We start from the raw sequence: 24,550 nt of genomic DNA, 5'->3' as shown, positions 1-24,550 counted from the left end.
TACCCTCAAAAATAGTAGTAACAGTTTCCTCTAATGAAAAGGAAGAACTCAAAAATAGGACAGATTATATCCAACTTTTTAAACAATAAATATAATAAAAAGAAAATTGATATACTGAATGAACAAAAAAATTTCATATTATTTTGGTTTATATTAAACTCAATATAACTACTACTATTATAGTGAAAGCAAGTTTCACTATAACAGTAGTAGTTCCATAATTTTTAAAAATGAATACTGAACAAAAAAAACTTTCAGGAAACCCTGTAACCTCTAGAGAACGTGTTCCCAAGTGGCAGATAGGGGGGGCCCACCAGATATGGGGGTGGTCTGAATATACTGAATAAGGATTCGTGGACCAACAGGGCAATTATCTTGATTGTAAGGGAAGTGGATTTATTATCCTCTTCCTCTGCTTTGAGAAAGATCCACTCACTTTAATCTTCTTCCTAACATGGATTTTAGGCCAGGTGGCCTGTTCCGGTCTCGTGCCATCTCTTTCTTGGTCTTCTGATTCTTCTTTTTCCACTTATTTTGTATCTGTATAATATTTTTGGTAGTATGCTGTTGTCCATTCGATTTAAATGTTCTATCTATATTTGTTTATACTGTCTTATGTAGTAATTAATTGGTTTTATATTCAGGGATTGTAAAAGTTCTTCATTTGTTTTATGGTTGTGACCACTTCCTCATTAAAATAAAATTAAGATTACCATCTAAATGGCTACAAATAACAAGAAGAGAAAGAAAATTTAAACCATTTGTTTATAAAACTAGATTATTAAATGACACAAATATAATGGCTATATGAACAAAGAATTAACCAATATTTAGATTAAAAAAAAAACAAAATGAATAAAATAGAAATTAAGTATAGTTTCTGGGAAAATTCCCATGTTACTCCTCTTAAACACTATTAATATAATTACGGCTATTACAGCCTGTTTTGTTTAGGAGTGTCCCTTATTTTAATACACTGGCTAACATTACTCAAAAAAAGGGTATATATATATATATATATATATATATATATTTTTTTTTTTTTTTGGGGCATTATGGGTGAGTATAGAAGGCAGTATGACAGAATAAATGAGGTGGAAAAAATTTTGTACATACTTTGTTTTTGGTTCTATGATGCCTTCCAATTCCAAGATCTTGCTGAAGGTTGTTTATAAACGGGGGGGGGGGGGGGGGGGGGGTGCATTTTGATGCGGGAAATAGGATTGGAAACCCGGGTTACTATGTTACTATTAATAATATATATATAAATATATATATATATTATTTTGCTTAGGGCCGCATTTTTTGTGGGGGGGGAACGAAGGGGAAGAATATCCTTATGTGGAAACTGGGACAGGGGTTAACGGGGTGTGGACCGTTTTGGACGTCGTCTGACTGTCATCGGAACCTTGTGGGAATGAGTGTAGGGCTATGTCAAGGCTGCAAGTTGCATCTGCCAAATTAGGGCGTTTGTGGTCGCTACATGGCCGGAGGCGTGGCTTAATTTGTAAGTTCTGGATCATCCAACATTCGGAAATTAGGTAGGGGCAGTGGATGTTGATAGAATTTTCATTGCATTTTATGGCAATAGTTTCAGATATTTCAAAAAAGGGTAAATATATATATACCTCTTTAATGAATAATGTTAGCCAATGTATTAAAATAAGGGATACTCCTAAACAAAAACAGGCTATAATAGCCATAATTATATTAATAGTGTTTAAGAGGAGTAACATGGGAATTTTCCCAGAAACTATACGTAATTTTTATTGTGTTTGTAACCATAAAACCCTGCAACCATTGGCTCTCTACTCATACCCCCCTTCTTCCCCCCTCCTTAGGTTTCTCAGAGGTAATTTTGATATGAGGTAAATAGATCAAACCATCATAATTAAATTATATCAAAAGATATCTGGTTTTGATTGGAATTATATTTCTATGTAGAATAATAAAGAAAGGCAAATTCAAACTTACCATGGAATTGATCTTGTACTACCATGACACCTTCCAAATTATCTTCCAATGCATCAAATGTAACCAATCTTGGTTTAGGTTTTTTAGATTTTTTTCTTTTCGATTTAGATATTTCAGAATTCATGTCAGGATTTGTAGTCATAATTTAACTATATTAATTAAGAAAATCAATTACTAAGTAATTAGTTATATATTAATTAATATTAATATATATATATTAAGTAATTAATTAAAATCAGTTAGTCCTGTGATGTTAAGAGGCCATCTTCTTCATAAATTTTCCTATAATGATAATGATAAAAATAACTCATGGCAGACAGTTTACTACAAATTTCAGTAAACAAGTTATCTATCATCTTACCTCTTATCAAATGTGATCAATAAAGGTTGTTCAATACCAAGAAAGTGACAATCCCAACTTCTAGCTATTTGGCAACCATATGTCCTTACTTTAACATGATTTGTTTTATATTTGAGTGAAAACACTACGTACTCAAAAATTAGAAGTAGTAAATTAACTTATAACAGATGCAGAACTCATCCACTGCAATAATGGATAATAATGCATCTTTCAGTTATTGAAACAAAATCATACACTAGTATTCTACTAGTACACTGGTAGAAGAAGATGTAATTTGCAGAGTCTGGTGGAGAGGAGGAAGAGGGGAGATATGATAGAGACCTACAAGTTGGTAAGGGGTTGTTATAGGATCAATGGTGGAGAAGTTCTACAGAGAATAGTGGGAGATCAGGGGGGAACCAGAGGTCATCCCTGGAAACTGTATAAAGTGGGTGTGAGTAGGGGAGTGAGAGGCAGGTTTTTTTCATGCAGAGTTGTGAATGATTGGAATGCCTTGCCTGAGAGTGTGTGGTGTCTGCAAGGAGTTTGAGTGTGTTCAAGACACGGTATGATGAGATGTGTGTGTGATAAAAGGACCTACCAGATGAGTCTTTGACTCAATGAGGTCTTGGGGTAATAATAATAGTAATAATAATAATTCATCAGCATCAGCTTGAGCTAGTACATTCCTCAAATTACTTATTCAGTTTCTAACTGATTTAATGTTCTTTTAGATTCTTACAAAACAAAGTACTAATGAATGCACTATTCAATCAGATTCATTATTTCATTCAATTTTTTTAATATATTTCTTACAGAAATTAAGTTTTTTATCCCTCATGAGAGAACATTCATTTTGGAGAAGAAAAAAAAAAAAGAAAGTAATCATGAAACACATGGAGTTAATAGATGGGTTACTTCGTGTGAAATCATTTTAAAAAATTAAATTGAAGTTACATGATTTTGAATTTTGATGAAAGTGAGTTATTTGGTTACCCTCCCTTTATAAATGAAAGATTTTTTTTTTAAAGATTTTCCCCAATACTGTATTAATTATGCCTGCCATTCTTATTTGGCATATCCACAAAATTCTTAGAATTTTGGAGGGTTTTAAAGCTTTATAAATTAAAGATATCAAGAAGTTTTGGTTTCATCCTTTATCCAAGTGTAAGCAAACAAAGTTTACGAATGGATGTCTGCAATTGTATTATTGGATACCAAGGCAATTAATTGATGTGAAGTCATTAGCTTCTATATACAAGTAACGCAGTCGTGACATGTTTTAACGCAGTTTTACATGCAAACTTTGTTTGCTCACACTTGGATAAAGGATGAAACCAAGAACATAACTTCTGGGCATCTTTAATTTATAGTATAACCAAGTGGAAAAACTTTCAAGGTTTTAATGTTTAATCACAGCTTATTTCCATATTGTCTAATTTCTGATTTTTAATTGGCTTTAATGTTCAAGGTGCAAGAATTTTTTTTATTTTTATTTCTTAGTAGCAATTTCAGACAATTTCAAGATAGCAGTCACTTGCTTCATGTTCCGAATACATATTTTACACTATCCTGCAGGCCCTAGGTTCAATCCATCAATGCAATTTTTTACGTTTCATTTATACATGTAGTGAAACATGCCTAAAATCAACTTGATCAAAGCCTTTCTTCAAACTGAAAAAAAAAAAAAAAAAACTGTCTCAAGTTTGCAAAAAAAGCTGACTTTGTTGTCAATAAGTAACATCTAGGACCATATAAAAATTTGACATTTTTATGAGAGATAGTTCTATAGGTGATAAATCTCTCTCTCTCTCTGTAAATACCTCCTCCCCCTTTTGTAATTTGTTAAAGGAATTTGTTGATATGTTTTTTGAAAACCTGAAGGGTATAGTCATTAGGGAAGACAGCATAGGGAAGATTATTACAAAGAGCAGAAGCATAGGAAATGAAGGCAGAGGTTGAGAAGTTGATTCGATGAGTTTGGTAAACTGTGTTGACCGGAGCCTGCATGTGTTCATATATGTACAGGAAGGTGTAGAGATTGCAGCAACCAGTTCAAAGGAACAGTGCTCATAAAAATATCGCTAGAAGAGACGTAATGCAGTAACACAACATCTATAGCAGGGGTCTCAAACTCAAACAGCAATGGACCAGTCTAGATGTATATCTGACGCAGGCCTTATTCAATATTATTCTGTGAATCAAAACATAAACTAAAAAAAGAAAGGCTCTAACAAAGGTCGTTTTGTTGCCAGGCCTTTACGATTTACGTAAACAGTTACCACCACCGTTTAAATTTTAAATTTATAACCATTTTTAGTTTTAAATTTTAAAAATATAACAAGTTTAGAAAATATAAGTTCAATTACATTTTATTCGTACTTTAAGAAAATTATTTAAATATACATTGAAAGTTTATATTTAAATATATATTGAAAGTTTATTTTTCACTTGGTTCGACTATAATAAATTTTGTTTAATCCTTTATCCAAGTGTGAGCAAACAAAGTTTGCACCTAAAAGTATCTTCAGGACTGGGGTAAGGTGGTACAACACTGGGAAACTCTTTGCAAATGTGGAGCAAGCTAACATCACTCCTATCTCAGTATCTCCCATAATGCATCTCCTTGCAGATATGTATAATGTTATGCATTAAGGGAAGGGCCACTACCCAGACTAGTTTCAACCTTTATTGAGGTCTCTTCAGTGGGAGCCAGGCCCAAGTGGAGATACCAGGCAGAAGCATTAGCAAGGTCATCTTTACTTATAGGAGTTGCCAAACAGTGTGCCACCTTTTTATTAAATTACTCTGGATTTAGAGAAAGATATTGAAAGTTTATTTTTTACTTGGTTCGACTATAATAAATTTAGTTTAATCCTTTATCCAAGTGTGAGCAAACAAAGTTTGCGCCTGACTTGGAGCAAGCTAACATCACTCCTATCTCAGTATCTCCCATAATGCAAAACACATCTCCTTGCGGATATGTATCATGTTATGCATTAAGGGAAGGGCCACTACCCAGACTAGTTTCAACCTTTATTGAGATCTCTTCAGTGGGAGCCAGTGAGTTGTACCACCTTAACCCAGTCCTGAAGATACTTTCAGGCACAAACTTTGTTTGCTCACACTTGGATAAAGGATTAAACTAAATTTATTATAGTCGAACGAAGTGAAAAATAAACTTTCAACATCTTTCTCTAAATCCAGAGTAATTTAATAAAATGGTGGCACACCGTTTGGCAACTCCTATAGGTAGTGATAACCTTGCTAATGCTTCTGCCTGGTATCTCCACTTGGGCCTGGCTCCCACTGAAGAGACCTCAATAAAGGTCGAAACTAGTCTGGGTAGTAGCCCTTCCCTTAATGCATAACATTATACATATCCGCAAGGAGATGCATTATGGGAGATACTGAGATAGGAGTGATGTTAGCTTGCTCCACATTTGCAAAGAGTTACCCGGTGTTGTACCACCTTACCCAAGTCCTGAAGATACTTTCAGGCACAAACTTTGTTTGCTCACACTTGGATTAAGGATTAAACTAAATTTATTATATTTAAATATATAATTTTGACTTACAAAAATTAAGATTTTTATCTACGAGTCCTTTTTTTAATTTGATTTTGATCCTGAAACCTGACATCTTTTCCTCTGTACTAACATGTCAATATCTGCTTTTTCGTTTTGTGTTGCAATATGAAGTATTGCATTTAATCTCGAATCTTTTATCCGTGAGCGGAACTTTGAATTATTAAGTTTCAGAATTGAAAATAATTGCTCACATATAGGTGCTTCCAAAGATTGACAAACAATTTTGCACAATAAATTTTATATTTGGGGTATTTACTGCCGAGATATTTATAAAAATTTGGTATGCCAACTTTGTTATATTTATTTTGTAGTTCGGTATTGCACTGGAGTTCAATTACTTCCATTTGTAATTCTTCATCAACATTTTCAATATTAATTAAAAAAGGTGAACTGAATAATAATAATTCATTTTCCAACTGGTTGAAATCAGATAATTGTTTTTCAAATTCAATTTTTCAATTTGAGAATGTACTTTTCAGCATCATTATTATTTCAAGAAATCGATTTAAGTGTAGGAAAATGGGCTAAATTATTCTTTGCCAACTGGGTTTGCCAGAAATGACTTAACTTAATCATACATATGACATATCAACTGTTCACGTCCTTGCAGAGCAGTATTCAAAGTGTTTAAGCAGCTTGTTATGTCAACCAAGTCTTTGTACCAATCTTCATCGGTGAGCTCAGGAATCAATTTTCCTTTGGATGAAGTAAACGTAATTTCTTTTAAGAGTTCAAAAAATCTTTTTAAAACAATGACACGACTAAGCCACCTAACCTCCCATATAATATAGCAAACTGCTGTATTGTGAATCCAATTCATCCAACAAAGCATTGAATTGTCGATGATTCAAGGTGTGAGAGCGCATATCCAGTTTACCATTTTAATTACTACATTCATGATGTGTTCCATCTTTAGTTTTTTTAGCACAAAGTGACTCCTGGTGTATTATGCAATGAAACGATTTAAGTTTGTCCTTGCAAAACATTTCCTTTTTCATTTGAAGTTTTGTAGCAAGTCTGATATTAACACCAACCATAGCAGGAGCCCCATCTGAAGTCACACTTACTAATTTTGACCAGTTTGCGTGAGCATTTTCAAGACTTTTCTCAATACACAAATATAAGTCATTTCCTGTCGTTGTTCCTGACATAGGCACTATATCCAATAGTTCTTCAGTCACATTCATATCGTCATGCCACGATTAAATATTGCTAACTGGGAAGTATTAATAATGTCTGTACATTCATCAACTGCAATGGAAAACACTACAAAACTCTTTATTTTTTTACTCAATATATCTTGGAAGTTCTCTGCTATATCTTCAACATGCTCCACAACTGTATTTCCTGATAGGCTTATACTTTGAAATGCTTGCTTTCTTTCCATACATATGATTTCGACTGCACTTAAAATACATTTTTTAATAAATTCTCCATCGGTAAAAGGTCTCGAAGCCCAAGTAATTTTTTCACTTATGACGTAACTACATTTAACAGCAGTATCACTTGTGATAACATTTAAAAATATCCTCTATTGAAACTTCATTTGATTTTTTAAAGCTTTAAGTTTGTCATCACGCATCTTTTCTGTATATTTATCACAGTTCTTATGGTTTGTTTCATAATGGCCTTTTAGGTTATATTCTTTCAGGGCGACACTTTGTCTACATATCAAACATGTTGGAATATTTTTTACTTCCACAAAGAAATATGCCTTCTCCCATTTTTCTTGAAAAGTTCTGCCTTCTTGATCTATTTTTCTTTTTTTAACTTTAAATTCAGACATTGTTATGGGCAAAAAAAATAAGTTATTGAGGTAACTTTTTATTAACACTATCATATTACAATGGTAACCTGTAACTTATTGACATTGTATCATGTGGCTTAAAATGGCTGCGTGACAAGTAACTTCCATTCAGTGTTGCCAACATTTGATGATAGAAACATGCTACAAAGAATTGTAGTAATAAGTTACTTTTGTTTAAAGCTATCATAAAACATTTAGAAGTTTTGAATTTTTTCTGTTTTAATCCCCACAGGATGTTAGAAACATTGATTTTTAGAAAAGAAATCATTAAGGTCATAGGCTGCCAGTTTGTGATCCCCTAATCTACAGGAACATGACTGGAAGGAAGCAGTAAGGCAGGGAGTCATCAATTAAGGGAATTTCTTGCTTCTGTATATAATCAAGCATTCTGAACGAAGTTTTAGATGCACCATCCAAATGTGGGAACTGCATTCTAAGGTTGGGCAGATTTGAGCATTATAAAGTGTCAGGAATTCAGCAAAAGAGAAGTACTGTTTGGAATGGAAAAGAATACCACGTTTTTTAAGAGGTTAAAAGAAGCTATGGCCTTGATGTGTTCATGCCAGGAAAAAATGGATGGGAGAGTTAACCCAAGGCATAATGGCAAGAGAAATACCACAAAAGTGAGGGAGACAATGGAATGGTCTTTCTTTCTAGAAATGAGACAGGACGGACTGAGTTTCGGTGCCATCAAACAACAACAAAGCACAGAATCAGGTAAATTAGTACAAAACAAAAATCAAGTAAGTAATGTTAATTGTAAAAACAAGGATATAAATTTGGTATGGCGAGTGCATCATAATACATTAGCAGGTTATAACTTCCTCTTTTCCCAGAACAAATATTAAAAATATAGCAAAATGAAATTAAAAAACAGAAAAGTAAAGTAAAAGAGATCATAAGTCTAGTAATGATCTCTTTTACTTTTTTTTTTTTTAGTTAAGGTGTTCATACCATAATGATGGTATGAACAACTTAACTAGCGATGTGTGTTATGAGAGAGGATATGAAAGGGTTGTTGGAAGAAGTGAGAGCAAAGGGTGAGAAAGTGAAAATCATAAGTATATTATCTAGACATGACAGAAATGCATTAATAAGGAGTATGACAGTACATGATTCAATACACAGGCTGTACAAAAAGAATGGATGCAAGATTTTGGATTTGTGGAGTGAGTTTGAGGGAAGAATGGATTTGTATAAGAGGGATAAACTACATTTAAATGCATTTGGTATCAGGAGTCTTGAAAAATTAATTAGTATGAGACTTAACACAGAGAGTCAGGGAAACAAAATTATGATTGGAGGAAGGTGAGAATCTGTGTGTAAGAGCAACAATGTTATGTAACTGTGTTAATGATGGGAATGGGCATTATCACAGAAATGATTAAGAGGAGAGAACGATTTTGTGTCCATCTGGTTCAGATCTATCAATAATGTGCAAAGATATCTGCAAAAGTGAGGCAATAGATAAGAACAGAGATCTGCACGTTGTCCAACTGGGTCTTGCAGACTACAGATAAGAGTATACAAAAAAAGCATGCAGGTAACTTATGTCTGTACATGAATGCTAGGAGTATCAGAAAAAAGGGGTAGAGTTTGTTGCCTTAGTCAATATGTTAGGACCTCAGATTGCAGGCATTAGTCAGACTTGGCTATCAGAAGCAGACATACTAACTGGTATCAAGCATAAAGGGTACAGTATTTTTAGGATAGACAGGACATAGAAGGGATTATGCTAGAAGAAACTGATTAGGTTAGGAATTTTGAAGTTTTAGCAGATAGGAAGTTGAAGTTCAAGGGCCACGTAGTAAACATTGCAAATATAACTGAGAGGATAATTGCAATGATGAAATGAACCTTGACATGTAAAGATAAGTCACATTCATTTTGCCTCTTTACAAGGCCCATGATAAGACCTCAATTGGACCACTGTGCACAGGTCTGGTCCTCTGATTTCTGTGGTGGTGATTCCGATATGATGGAGAGAGAGAGTGTATCAAGGAGAGTGTTAAGAATTGCATAATACTAATTATGAAGATAGATTGAGAATTTGTTGACTGCAGGCACTAGGCAAATAGGAGAAAGAGGGGCAATATAATTGAGACCCACAAACTTCTGAAAGGATCATACATGACCTCAGTAAATGGAATTTTTATGTAGGGCAAGAAAAGGATAAGAGGGCATCCTCAGAAGTTGAGAATGAATGCTGTCAAGAAGGGAATGACAGCTAGATTTTTCTCTCATAGAGTGGTGTGTGAATGAAATGGATTGTTATTGAATGTTGTAAATTGAAGATGCCAAGAAATTATATTTTTATAAGAGCAAAGTTTGCACCTGAAGTAATTTCAGGACTGAGCAACTTGTATATAGAAGCTAATGATTTCACATCCCTTGCCTTAGTATCCCATAATGCAAAGCACATATCCTTGGACATGTATAATGCTATACATTATTGGAAGGGTCACTACCCAGACCATTTCAACCTTTAAGGGCTCATCAGTGGGAGACTGACCCAGAGGTGATACCAAGGTTGAAGTAATGCAAAAGTCATATTTCCATATATGAGTAGCCAAAAGGCATCACATCTTATTAATAAAATACTCTGGATTACAGATAGATGTTGGAAGTTTTTCCACTTGGTATACTATAAATTAAAGAAGCCAAGAAATTATATTCCAGTCGTGAAATAATTTCAGCTGCAAACTTTGTTTGCTTACACTTGGATAAAGGTTTAACCCAAGAATATAATTTCTTGGCATCTTTAATTTATAGTATAACCAAGTGGAAAAACTTCCAATATTGAATGTTGTGTGTGCAAGCAGTGTGAATGAATTCTAGAACAAGTATGACAGCTGGTGTGGGTCGTATGTGGTCTCCCACAATGAGTCCCTGACTCCCTGGAAGTTTCTCTTAATAATAATGATATTTGCCAGGTGATCCTCAACCCACTTGAGAATGGAAAGATCAGTGTTTATGAAGGTTAAAGAAGATCTTGAAATGTGAGTTACCTGAGAATTACAAGGTTTTGAAAATGAAGAGTAATGTCATCAGCAAAGCTATGAATAGAACTGGATGTGAGGGGGAGAAGATCATTAATGTATAGGAGGAAGAGTGTAGGTAACAGTACTGAGCATTAACTGAGAAATGTGATGAAAGGAAAACATCCACACTAACTCGCAAGGAATGGCTAAATAGGAAGCTGGCAATTCATTCACAAAGAGAGGGAGGAATACCATAGGATGGTAGCTTGGTAAGAAGGCCATGATGCCAGTCTTGATTAAATGCATTGGAAATATCAATAGCAACAACCAGAGTTTTCCCTGAACTTTTCCATGGATTGGACCAAAGGTGGGTGAGGTTAGCAAGGAGGTATGCTATGGAATTGTGTAATCCATACTGATGATCACTAAGTAAATGAGGGGTCTCCAAATAGTGATGCAACTGGCTAGTGATGACATTTTCCATTATTTTTGAGAATATTGAGGTCAGAGAGATAGGGCGATAGTTTGTTGGCTACTTTTATCCATCCTATTCCCAAAAAGGGAATAGGATGGACAAAAGCTTGCTTCCAGGCTATGTGATAAATGCCAGATTAGAATGGCAGCTTGAAGAGATGATGCAGGACAGGTGTCAGTTCTGGAGCACAAGACCACACTTATTGGCAATTTGTCCTTGAGTGATGGATGTGTGCTGCGAAAGAGTACATATTTTTTAAATGCTTTCTTGAAGGTGGATCCATTTCATAGATCCACAAAATGAATAAAACAATATTAATATCAATTTGTTTACACTATTAAAACACACACACACACACACACACACTACACTACACTACACTATTAATAAACATCATAGAGACTGCTGAAACATGCAACACTCAACCCAAATAGCAAACCAAAAACAGTAAGCTGAAATCAAAAGCAAAATGATTGTGAATTGAAACAAAACTAAAAACTTGATGAAAATTCAGCTTGTTTGGATTAATTTGCTCACTATTGCAAACAGAGTATCAAAGTAGGATTATATATAAATTATGAAAAACTAAAATAAGGACAACTGGAAATAGAAACATTCATGAAGAATTAAAAAGAATTCAGCAATGGCTCTTGATAAACTGAAAAAATTCTTGTGCAGTAAAATAAAACCAGAAAATAGAGCCAAAATTTTTAATCAGTGCGTCATTCCGGTTATGACACAGGGATCAGAGACATGACCGATAACCAAGCAAATACTGGACAGAATGAGAGAAACAGTGCAGAATGGAGAGAGCCATGCTAAACATAAGACTGCAAGACAAAGTAAGGAATGAAAATATAAAAAAAGAAACAAGTGTTGGATAGGAAGAGATTTAAAATTAAAATGGAGATGAAGCAGCAAGACATAATGCACAGATGAAAGGTGATAGATAAACCTAGTGACATTGACATGAAGGAAGATGAATGCTTAAATAACCAGAGAAAATATGGATGACCTAGTGGAAACAGTTGGAGAATGGTGACACTGGGAAGCCTTCAACAGAGAAAGTTGGAAACAAATAGGGGAGGCTTGTAATCAAAAAATGGTTATAAAAAGGGCTTAAAAAAAAAAAAAAGGTGGGTAATGTGATGTGAAGTCATTTGCCTCCATAGACAAATAGCCCAATTGTGAACTTTCTTCGTGTACAAACTTTAGTTTGCTTGCACCTGGTTAAAAGATAAAAACAACAATAATTTCTTGTCCAGTAAGGAAAAAAAAAAAAAGCTTACTACAACAGATCTTGCCTATATCACATAATTCTAGACATAGAGAAACCTGTGCTGTTGCACTGGACACTTCCAAGGCATTTGTGAGGCCTTCACATATGCAAGGCATATGTGACGACTTCTGTCAGGAAAGTTTATGTGCAGAACTACAAGGCTGGTGATTATAAGAAGTTCAGGAGACAGGTTGCAGCTGTAGTATGGAATGAGGAGATGGGCAGAAAGGAGAACAATGCTACTTGAATGCTATTAAAGAACTATCTAGTAGAAGCAATGTCTAAATGTATTGCAATGACCAGAAGGTTAAATAAGGTAGGTGTGAAATGGATGAATGAAGAGATTAAGCATTGGAGGTAACATGAGTGGTAATAATCAATTCCATGAGGAGTATAAAGAACAGGCAGGAAGGGTGGCTTGGTTGTTAAGGGTAGCAAAAGTGCATTATGAGCAGCAATTAGCTAATGAAGCCAAAAAATACCATAGGGAGTTCTTTCGCTATATAACTAGGGAAAAAAAAAGAAAAAAAAGATTGATTATGGTAGGTTGACATTGATTAGAGAAAATGGTATAAATACAACTGCTGCAGAGAATATAGCGGAGATATTTAATGAGCAGCTCATAAAGGTATTTCATCCTTATGAATGCAACATCATGGAGAGTTTGCAAGCCGTGGATGATAATGAGGAGAGACTGATTGTGAGTGGGTAAGAGGTATTACGGGAAGCTGAGCAAACTCTATGTTAATAAGGCTGTGGGACTTCATGATATATCACCACATATTTTGAAGGAATGTGCCAAGAAGTTGACACCTGCCTTGGCATATTTGTTTGATATGAGTCTTACATTGGGTCAAGTTCCAAAGTAGTAGAAGGACAGCTAGACAGTACTGCTTCATAAGGGACATGATAGAAGTAAGCATCAAATTATAGCTAATGTGTGTGTGTGTGTGTGTGTGTGTGTGTGTGATGTGGTTAAAGTGTTGGAGAGGCTAGTGAAAGCAAGGATCCAGAATTGGGTTGACAACAGTAGTATTATCTTTGATAGACAGCATGGATTTGCTAAAGGGAGGTCATGTTATAGTAATTATTTACTTCTTATTTTTCTGACCCCCATGGAGTCACAAGACCCATCATGGAAGGTTAACACAAGTGAACACAAAGGCTATCATACTGCTGCTTAAAATCATCCAGTCTGCACATTCACCACCCTCTCAGGCAATGTATTCCATGCTCCTACCACTCTTCATGCAAACACTTACTTCTTACCCTTTTGCTAACCACTTCCTTTTGCAACTGCAAGGGGATGGCCTCTTGTCACTGTTCCTTTCTCTCATTCTACCATATGAAAAATCTACTCAATGTTAATACGATATTAACCCTTCAACAGCTTAAATGTCTTGATCATATTCCCCCTTTGCCTTCTATACATCACACTCTGCAATCAACATTGATTATGAGGATATACTAAGGTCTATCCTCATAATCAATGTTGTACAGTCATGAGATTAATTTTTGTTATCCATTTCTGCAGCCTCTTCAAGGTTACTTCATCACGTTCAAATCCTAGTAACAAGATCTGAGCAGAGAAATCCAGATGTGATCTGATCAAAGCTTTATATAATGGGACCAGAACACTCATCTCTCGTGGTCAATGTTGTCCTCAATATTAATTCAACTGAAGGTGAGCTAGCCGATCTCATAGAGAAGTACCAAGGTTTTTCATCCCGCATAAAGAAAAATCACCCTTCAAAACATGCGCAATTTACAGCCAAAATTACTGTTGTTGGTGATTATGGGTGGTAGATGGCATTGATGATAGTAGTGTTGTAGTAGGAGAATTAAGTATAGTTGAGAGGGTGAGATGTAGTTAGCAAAGTAGAGTAGAGTGCGTTACTGCAATGAGTCCTTGGACTTCCTGCAGGTCACGTAATAATAATTATAATTATCTGAGATTTCTTCACAAATTTTGCAATATGTCCCTAGAACTTTAAATCTCTATCCACAATCATTCCAAGATCCCTTGCTTCCTCCCACAGCCTGCTGGTTGGAGAGTGGGTATGTTAAGATTTATCATTATAATTATCATCATCATCTTGAAGTCATTCACCAACAGCTTTCTTTCTTCATCAGATTTCTCTACCAATGTAGGACTACCTCAGGGCCCTGTTTTATTGCTATCATATTTTTCCTTATAGATAAATGACCATCACTCACCGATCTCAAACATTATCCATAGATTATCCGATGATAGTACACTCCATTCCTCCTACCTCATTTGATAAACCTGGTTGAAGTGTTTTAGCATTCCAAGCTTCTTTAAGATTTTCTCACCCAGTAATTTAAGCAGCAAGTTCAACAATGGGTAATTATAACCTTAGCCACTGCTTATACAAAAACATGGCCACATCATTTCTCGTATAAAAAGGTTCTTAGTTCATTTCTCTTGCCGCCTGACAATATCTAGATTACCAGATAAGACCTGATTTCTCTCTCTTCTTAAACTAGAACTTGACAAATTATATATATATATAAAAATAAAAAATATATATATAATTAAATATTTTTTATTTAAATTTGTTACATGAATTTTTGTTTCTATAATGGCTCTTTATATTATGCATATTATTATGTAACACCTCCAAGGACTCATCATGGAGGGTACTTCACTACACACACATCTCGCTGTCTCCCTCCTACTTAAATCTTCACCTACACACAACACTACTACCATCTACCACTAACCACCACCACCAAAAACATGCTTTTTTTTGGTAAATTATGTGTATTCTCATGGCCCATTTGTTTGTATGAAGAATAAAATTCGCGACTTTCTGGGAGAAAAAAACACTGCTATCTCCATATGAGATCAGCTAACTCACCTTCAATTGAAAAATCTCATATAAAGATCTGTGTTTTATTAAAGTTAAAAAAGGATTTCGTTTAGAAAGTTATTTTTTATTAAATACAAAAAATCTGTTTTCTCCAGTCTGCAGCAACTCACTATGAGCAAGCATTTTTGTCAAGCTCTGTCTTAGACTAACATTTTGCTGGCATTGAACAACACATCTGAAGCTTCATCAGCAATCCTCTTCAACTTAAGACATTACTTACACACAGCTAATTCTGTTCAAACCACAAATCCATCTAAGGAGTACTACTCGCATTTTGGCACAGCAAAAATCTCCCCTAAAAATTCTTGATATTGTCTAAAAGAAGACAGTTCAGCTTATCAATGATCTCGCTCTCTCCCTCAGAGACTCACTCTAGCCACTGTTTCACGGCAGGTTTGTTTCTGATTTATGTCTTTTCTACTTTTGTGGAGACTGTTTCCACCGGATTGCATAATCACCCCATTTTTTTCTGAGCCTCCAACATGAGTAGAAACTGACAGCATCCATTTATGGTTCAAATGCTAGCCTGTTTCTCCTATTCCTCTTGTACTACATCATTTTTTGTTTTTCTAGAGCATCTTTGCTCATGATTAGTCTCCAGCTATTAAGATTTCAGGAAAAAAAACATACCAAGGGTAATGAGCAGATGAGGATAATACAATTCAGAGAGGTCAGTACTGATTTCTTCAGGAACACTCTTGTTTCAGTAATCTAGTTACCATTTATAAAGGAGTAGCTGATAAGAATTCATTACTGTGATTTTTCTAGCTTTTACAAAAGTATCTCTAACAGGTTACCATAGAAAAGCTGATATTTAAGCTGCAATAAATGAGTTTATTATTATTATTTTCCTGAACTCCATGGAGTAACAAGACTCATCACGGGAGGTCATCACAAACATCAGCCTCTCAGGCAATGCATTTCATGCTCCTACCACACTCCATGCAAAGAACTTACTTCTTATCCTATTACCCACTACTCCCTTTTGCAACTTCCAGGGATGGCTCCTTGCTTCTTCCCCTTGTTCTATCATACACAAAATCTCCTCAGTGTTCACACAATAATAACCCTTCAACTTAAATGTCTCAATCATATTCTCCCTTTGTGTTCTATCCACTAAACTCTCAGTCCTCAGTTTATCCTTATAATCAACATTGTACAGTCTTGATATCATTTTTGTTATCCGTCTTTGCACCCTATCCAAAGTTACTTCGTCCCCTTCAAATCCTGGTGACTAGATATGGTCTAATCAAAGCTTTACACAATAGGACCACTACCTGTTTGTCTCTTGTGGTCAATGTCCTCCTCAACATTGCAGCAATTCTCTAAGATGCCTTCACAACCTTCGCAATATATCCTCGGAACTTCAAACCTCTATCCACAATAACTCCAAGATTCCTTCCTTCCTCCATTTCTTCCAGTATAACTCCACCAAGTGAGTACAAAGCATCCCATCTGTGGATCCCAAATTTTAAAACCTTACATTTAGTTGCATGAAACTGATATCCCCATTCGTTTTCCCACTTTTCCAGCTTACTTAAATTCTCTTTAAGAGCCAAAACATCAGCAGTAGTACTAATGACCCTTCTAAGCTTCACATAATCTGCAAACAACTGAACATAAATCACTGACAAAGACTGAACAGTAATGGTCTCGGTATTGGACCCTGTAGAACTCCACTTGTAACCTTTCCAAGAGAAGTTTCACAGAAAAAGAAGGTTATCCTTTATATCAATAATATTGTTCCTGAGCTACAAGAAGATATTCAGTTGGCTGCAGATGATCTGAAGATGGGAAAAAGTTATTGGTAACGATATAGTTTTTCATATTTGGTTGCCAAGATTTGAAAGATGTGAGGAAACATGGGAGAGGGGACTAAGACATATAATAAAAATGTCAGGAACTTTCAACAGCTATGATGATTGAGAGCACATAATCAGCAGAGTTTGGTAGACAGATGACAAAAGGGTGATATGTGTGAGACGTTTAAGTTGTTGAGAGAAATTTATTAAACTGACAGCAGTGAGATTTTTCATGGGACAAGGAGTCATTCCTAAAAGATGTAAAATCAAGTGGTGAGCAAATAAATGGTGCATGTAATACATTGCATAAGAGGGTGGTGAAGGTGCAAGCAATGTACAAATTGAAGGAGTGTTACAAGTTCAGTTACTAATGAAAATTCTTTTTGGTTGGGAAGGCATTGGTATGAATTGCAATTACCATGTGAAGATGTTATAATAACTTTATAACCGAAGATGAGTTTACGATGAGTCTACGGACTCCTTGGATGTGTCACGAATAATAATAATAATAGTTACCCAGTCTCCAACAAAATGGCAGGATTGTTCATCCTACCAAACAAGTAAACCAGTCAGAACACACACATGCACAATTAAAAGATATAATACTAGCGTCATAGCTTCAACTGTAGTTCTAAACAACTCAACCCAACCTAATGTCTGAAGTAATCCTTTTCACAATGAGTTTCTCACAACTCGAAGTCAACGTCATAGTCATTGCATTGATAATAATAATGCAGTGGCACACTAAGACCACATACAGTATACAAAGCCACTTGAACCAGGTTAACAAAATAATCATGGTTGGTTGTCAAACAAAATACTTAAGAGTTATTCATATTTAACTTTACTAGTTGTAGTTAGTAGCTGGAAGGGGATCAATCGTTCGATGCTGTTGACACACTCTCCCTCGATGAGTCTTTGGACTCCCTGGAGGCATGAGCACTCCAAGGGTATTTGCCACCTGGGTGCAAACTTTTATCGGCTGCTCTTTAAAAAAATAACTAAAAGAAACTGCATGTAGCATTTATCAATGTTGCCGCCCGGGTGGCCCTGTCTGAAGGTGTCACATAATAATAATAACTTAAACACAATAATCTTTTGTTAATTCTGCTTTAATAACTTAAAAAAAAAACATTTGAATATATTAAAAATCAGATCTCTTTGAATAAATTCGTAGAAAGCTAAAACTAGTTATCTAATAACTTAATTTACCTTTTATTTTTTACTAATGCTCCATACACTCATCACGCAAAAGTAAGGCGGGATACTTTTACACAATAAATAGTTTGCAACAACTGTACTGTTGTGGTACAGTTGCGACAAATTATACTAGTAGTTCTGCAATGTGAGAAACTGAGGGGGGGGAGTTTCTACCAATAAATACAATTCAAAACAAATGCAATTTATTAGGCTGGATTATTTTTTTTTTTACTGTGTCACGCATAGCAACAAACTTAAGCAACTAATAATAATAGTCACAACTGAAAAATAGTTATTTTGGAATGTCATTTAGGCTAGCATCTTGAATACCGAAAAAATTATATCTCTAAGGGACATCAAATAGCTAATAGTCGTATCCGAAAACTGTTTTTAATCTGGTTTACAATTAGGGCAATAACAGAAAAAATAACTTTTACGTAATCTACTATTTAATTATAAAATATATAACGTATTTAAAAGCAAGAAACATAACTAATATCCAACCGGACTATACACACATTCACGATTCAAAGTAGCAGCGCCCTCTAAAGAAAGGTTTTCTAGTTTCTAGTGGCAAAAGGAAGCTCCTGTGATGCAATAGTTCACTTTACGACCATTTCCTGGTTTCGTAGGTCGCAACCTTTAGCGACAAAGAAAGAAGTTCAGTATAATTTAAACTTCTAACAAAGGTAATATTTAGATATATATATATATATATGTGTGTGTGTGTATAAATCCAGTTTTAAAACTGTGAAAAAGTTTTCGTCCCATTTTAAATGATATTTTGATATTTCATGAATCATTTTGGACATGAGGTTAGCTGTAGTAGAAATGCCGGTAGGTATTCATGTGCGGCGATATATAATTATATGATAAATTATGTAATATATAATACATTTATTATATTAAAAATTTCTAATTATTACATTGAAAACTTGTACTATTATTACAAAAAATTAAGAATATCAGCCTCTAGGAATGATATTGTATATGAGTTTGTATTTCGCAATAACTACATTTATTGCAATAGTTCACTTTACCACCATTTCCTGGTTTCATAGGTGCAACCTTCAGCGACAAAGAAAGAAGTTCAGTATAATTTAAACTTCAAACAAAGATAATATTTGGATATATATATATATATATATATGTGTGTGTGTGTGTGTGTGTGTGTGTGTGTGTGTAAATCCAGTTTTAAAACTGAAAACGTTTTTGACCCATTTTAAATGATATTTTGATATTTCATGAATCATTTTGGACATGAGGTTAGCTGTAGTAGTAGATATGTGCGGCGATATATAATAATTATATAATAAATGTATAATATATAATACATATTTATTATATTAAAAATTTCTGATTATCACATCGAAAACTTGTACTGTTATTACAAAAAATTAAGAATATCAGCCTCTAGGAATGATATTGTACTTTTGATACACAAAGCATCACGAAATTCTGCGATGGAATTCAATCCTATCAATAGCAGAATTGCTCTAGTCTGCCTAAGAGGAAAACCACTCAATATCACTATCATACATGTCTATGCCCCTACCACAGGCCACGAGGACTCTGAAGTAGAGGCGTTTTATGGTCAATCTTAATGCAACAATCACCAGAGCGAATAGAAAAGATCTTTTGATTGTACAGGACGATTGGAATGTACCAAAATTGGAACAGACATCGGCAAGGATTTTCTCCCATTTGTCAGACCATATGGCTATGGGGAGACAAATGAAAGAGGTTTTGAATTGATCAATTTTGCCTCACAAAATGAACTCACCATTACTAACACTCTATTTCTGCATAAACCTTCCAGAAGATGGACATGGACTTCCTCTGATGGTAAAACACAACCAAATCTACTTTATCCTTGTAAGCACAAAATTTAAAAACTCCAACCTCACAAGAACCAGATCATTTCCTGGAGCTGACATTGGCAGTGACCCTAATATGGTCAACACAACTGTGAATATGAAAATGAGGAAAATATTACATACAAAATCAACTCGCAAAAGTATAATATAGAAAAATTAAAAGATCCCCAAATAAATACACTATATAATTACAAATTAAAACATTTTTGACACAAGCTTCAAGAAATATAATAATATCGAATCTAAAACCAAATACTTCTCACAAAAGATAACTGAGATAGCTGAAGAAATTCTTTCATACAAAAGGAAAGTCAATAAACCATAGATAACTAAAAATATTTTGGACCTATTCGACGAAAGAAAATATTTGAAATTTCATATTAATAGCGGTGATAATGGAGAACAGTTTAAAAATTTTACTAAGATTATTAAAAAAGAAATCAAACATGCTAGAAACTTATGGATACTAGATGAATGCAAAAAGATAGAAAAGGACTTAAATAAAAATAATCCTAAAAGTGCTTTTCAAATTTTCAAATTATCAATAAGTTAACCAAACCTTTTACTGCAATTAATTGGAGCATAAAAGATGAAGATAGAACTCCTATCATGGATAACCAAAAATAGTTGATAGATGGAAATGTTATGCAACCAAGCTTTTTTAAAAGGACCCTCAACTGACTGATGTCCGATCCCCCCCCCCCCCCCCAGACCCTTGAAGTTCTGACCCTTGACCAAATTTCTTATGGTCCGATTTCAAGGTGACTAATGTGGCAACAACATCCAATTTTCTAATGAAGAGTCATACAAAGATATCAACCCATGCTACTGCGTCTGGGGCTGCAGTCTGGACTCCAGATATATGCTACGAGGACTCATATTAACATTTTGCAACTCAATATCAACAGTACTCAGAGAAAACTGGATGAACTTAAATACATGCTTTACAAAAATAATATCCATATAACTTATCTACAAGAAACAAAACTGAACCAAAATCCGAACTTCAGCATCAAAGGATACACAGCTCTTAGGAAGGATAGAGAGGAAAGAGGAGGTGGTGGGCTTGCTATCCTTTTGAAGACCCCAGAAATCAAATTCAAGGAAATCACCCTAAATCAATATTTAAATAACAGTTTGACGTATTTCAACATTAGATGTAACGTATTTTAACGTTAGATGTATTTCAACAGCTCAAGCTGTTGAAATACATCTACCTAACCATTCTATTTCAAACGTCTTCCACCCTGATAATACAAATATTGATACAGACATCATTGAAAAGCTAAGCGAATCTCCAACTGATACAATCATTATATTTGGTGACCTAAATGCAAAAAGCCCAACGTGGGGCTCCCCTGATTTAGACCATAAAGGTCAACAATTGGAAGACCTCTTTACAGATTTGGAACTCTCAACAATTAACAATGGACAGAAGCACCTATCTCTAAAACTATGGGAGCTGAATCTGATATTGACATCACAGCTGTTAATTATAGCAATGCATCAGATGCACAATGGAAAATTTTGGGAAATGCCATCAGTGGCCACAGACCCATAATAACAACACTAAACTTGAAGATTAATCAAGAACAGCAAATGAAAAGGACATGGAACTTCAGAAAAGCCGACTGGACAAGGTTTACTCAAACCTTGGAGCCTCTGTCAAGATGAACCTGTCTCTGGAAACCTCGACAGAAAATTACAAATCCTTACTTCACACATCAGTAAAGCTGCCAAAGCAACAATACCAAGAGGCAAGCCAAAAAATACCTGGATATCATACTGGAAAGATCACAATATTGATTCAATGATTACAGAAAGAGACAATATCAATGAACGATTCAGAATTAATAAAACTGATGAATACGGAAAGAAATTAATGGACATAACACACAAAATAAAGCAGGAAATTTGGAAGTGCAAACAAGAGAAATGGGTGGATCTTTGCAGTAACCTGGATCCAAGAAAAGAGCCAACACTGGAACATTATTAGAATCCTAGACAACAATATCAAAAAAAGAGAACCAACAGAAAACTAACTTCATCATAAATGCTGGAAAACAAGCTATTACAGATCAAGAAATTGCAAAAACCTATTCAAACAACTCCAAACTTCAGTATAACAGAGAGGACAAGACCCTCAATAAACTCGCAAATATAATACTAAAACAAGCAAGAACATACAAAACTAATGACATCTTCTCCGAAGAATTTACACTAAGTGAACTAAATTCATCAATCGAGAAAACTGCACTAATAAATATCCTGGTAATGATCTTATCTTTGGTCATATGGTCAGACACCTTGGCAAAAATGCCAAAGAACAACTTCCGGACATTCTCAATACCTCTTGGCGAACAGGCAAACTTCCAAAAGAATGGAAAAAATCAGTTATTGTACCCATCCTGAAACCTGACAAAAATGCTGCAGAATGTCAAAGTTATAGACCTATTACATTAACTAGCATACTTTGTAAAATTACTGAAAGAATCATACACTCCAGGCTTATGCACTGGCTGACAAAAAAATAAGAAAATTAACTACTACTACCAAACTGCCTATAGAACCCATCATTCGACAACAGATCAATTATTCCACTTCTGCCAAGACTCATTTCAGGAAAAACCAACAAAAAAGACAACTGCCATATTCCTTGATATGACTGCTGCTTTCGATCGTGTTTGGATCAAAAAATTAATACAAACAGTACATGCTATTGAAATTAGAGGAAATACTTTAATCTGGATTGCTGATTTCATTAGAGGAAGAAAGATCAAAGTCAGAATCAATGCAGCAATATCAAAAGAGCAGAGAACCTGGGCTGGTGTTCCCCAGGGGCTCAGTACTCAGTCCCTTACTATTTCTTCTATAAGTTAATAACATTCATCCCTACCTTACAGTAGCCACAAAAGTAACTTGCTATGCAGATGATATAGCCATCTGGCACACTAGTGCTAAAATCAAAGAATCAGAGGAGATTCTGAACAAATCCATGAGAGGATTAGAAAAATGGTCAGATGAACTTAAAATCAACCCAAACAAAACTAAGCACCTTTAGTACAGACAGGAAAAATAGACATTCCACAATCCCAAAGTCATAATCAACAACAAGCTAATTGAAAAAGTCACAAATCCAAAATACCTTGGCATTAAGCTTGATCAGGAATTACATTTTGCACAACACATCTCTAACACTTCTAACAGAGCTTTAAAAAAATGAAATATACTGAAAAGGCTTTGTGGAACAAATTGGGGTGCAAAGCCAAAAATCCTCAAAACTACTTACACTACACTAATAAAGCCAATAATGGAATATGCTGCACCTATCTGGTCACCTTCGACCCCATCGGTAAAGAAAAAATTAGACAAAATACAAGCAAAAGCATCCAAGATTATCATTGGTGCAGTCTCATCCACTAACAACATCAGAGCCCAACAAGAATGTGGGCTTGACCTGCTGGAGGACAGACAGAAATTTGCCACCATAAAATTCATAAATAATATCAGAAGCTACCAAAGCGATCACATCTCCCTAAAAACATTGGAATCAAAAATGCAGACTTCACAGATCATCAACTTTACAATATGATGACACTATCAGGAAGAAAATAAATAGGTCTTGATCAGCTAAATGCCCACATAAACAAAGAACCTCTATTTTCCAGTCCTTTACCTTCAAATACCTCCATATAAATATAAACCTTACCAAACTCTGTACAAAAAAAGAACCAAAAGAAATGCTCAAAGAAAAAGGCCTAAATACTATCAACCTTCTTTCATCCTCCAAACAGGTTATTTGTTATACCGATGGATTGTCAGATACCAATATGATTAATGGAGGTACTGGTGTTCTCCTTCTACTCCCGAAAGGTGAAAAACTTTAAATAAAAGTTGGATCTGGGACAATCGCTTCCAATTTTACCAGCGAACTCTACGCAATAAATAAAGCACTTGAAGCCTACTTAAAGCTATCATCATCTCAACAATCTGAAGGAATTATAATTTACAGTGACTCAAGATCAGCTATGGAGGCAATCAAAAATGGCAATACCAAGCTTGCACATTAGGATTATTAAATCTCTTTATTCCTCATCTGATATGAGAATTGAAATTAAAAATTACAGCAGTGAGCCGTTCCAGACAGAACAGGGTGGGGGTAAGACAGGGATGCATCTTGTCCCTTCTTCTTTTTAATTGTTTTCTGGAATACATCATAGATGAAGCTCTCCATGAATATGATACTGGAATAGTAGTTGGCGGACTAAGAATAAATAACTTACGTTTTGCAGACGATATCAATCTTCTGGCAGAAAGTGAAGAAGAATTAC

At 34.8% G+C, this 24,550-nt stretch overlaps 2 protein-coding genes across 17 annotated transcripts in view; one reads left to right on the top strand and one right to left on the bottom strand.

The window, feature by feature from the left end:
* LOC150099022 (uncharacterized) overlaps positions 1–24,550 on the bottom strand; it is a 589,139-nt gene that overhangs the window by 249,546 nt on the left and 315,043 nt on the right. For 14 of the 15 annotated variants that reach the window (XM_090405631.1, XM_090405632.1, XM_090405630.1 and 11 more), the window contains one exon: positions 1,975–2,123. In XM_090405631.1, the coding sequence (XP_090261757.1) occupies positions 1,975–2,116 (142 nt within the window). In that variant the 5' untranslated portion in view covers positions 2,117–2,123. Of the gene's footprint in view, positions 1–1,974; positions 2,124–18,354; positions 18,861–24,550 lie in introns of those variants that run through there. The other variant, XM_090405637.1, reaches the window with a different exon arrangement.
* LOC150099023 (HIG1 domain family member 1A, mitochondrial) overlaps positions 18,933–24,550 on the top strand; it is a 29,566-nt gene continuing 23,948 nt past the window's right edge. The window contains exon 1 of one of the 2 annotated variants that reach the window (XM_090405643.1): positions 18,933–19,031. Coding sequence is in view for 1 of the 2 variants with exons in the window: in XM_090405642.1 (XP_090261768.1) it covers positions 19,174–19,179 (6 nt within the window). In the remaining variant the exon portion in view is untranslated. Of the gene's footprint in view, positions 19,032–19,159; positions 19,180–24,550 lie in introns of those variants that run through there. The other variant, XM_090405642.1, reaches the window with a different exon arrangement.

The sequence above is a fragment of the Typopeltis vanoorti genome, chromosome 15 (genome assembly GCF_054136105.1).
Source record: "Typopeltis vanoorti isolate ZY-2024b chromosome 15, IOZ_Tvanoo_1.0, whole genome shotgun sequence".
Lineage (NCBI taxonomy): Eukaryota > Metazoa > Arthropoda > Arachnida > Uropygi > Thelyphonidae > Typopeltis > Typopeltis vanoorti.
Note: the sequence above shows the minus strand (reverse complement) of the source record. Positions and strands in the feature narration are given on the sequence as shown.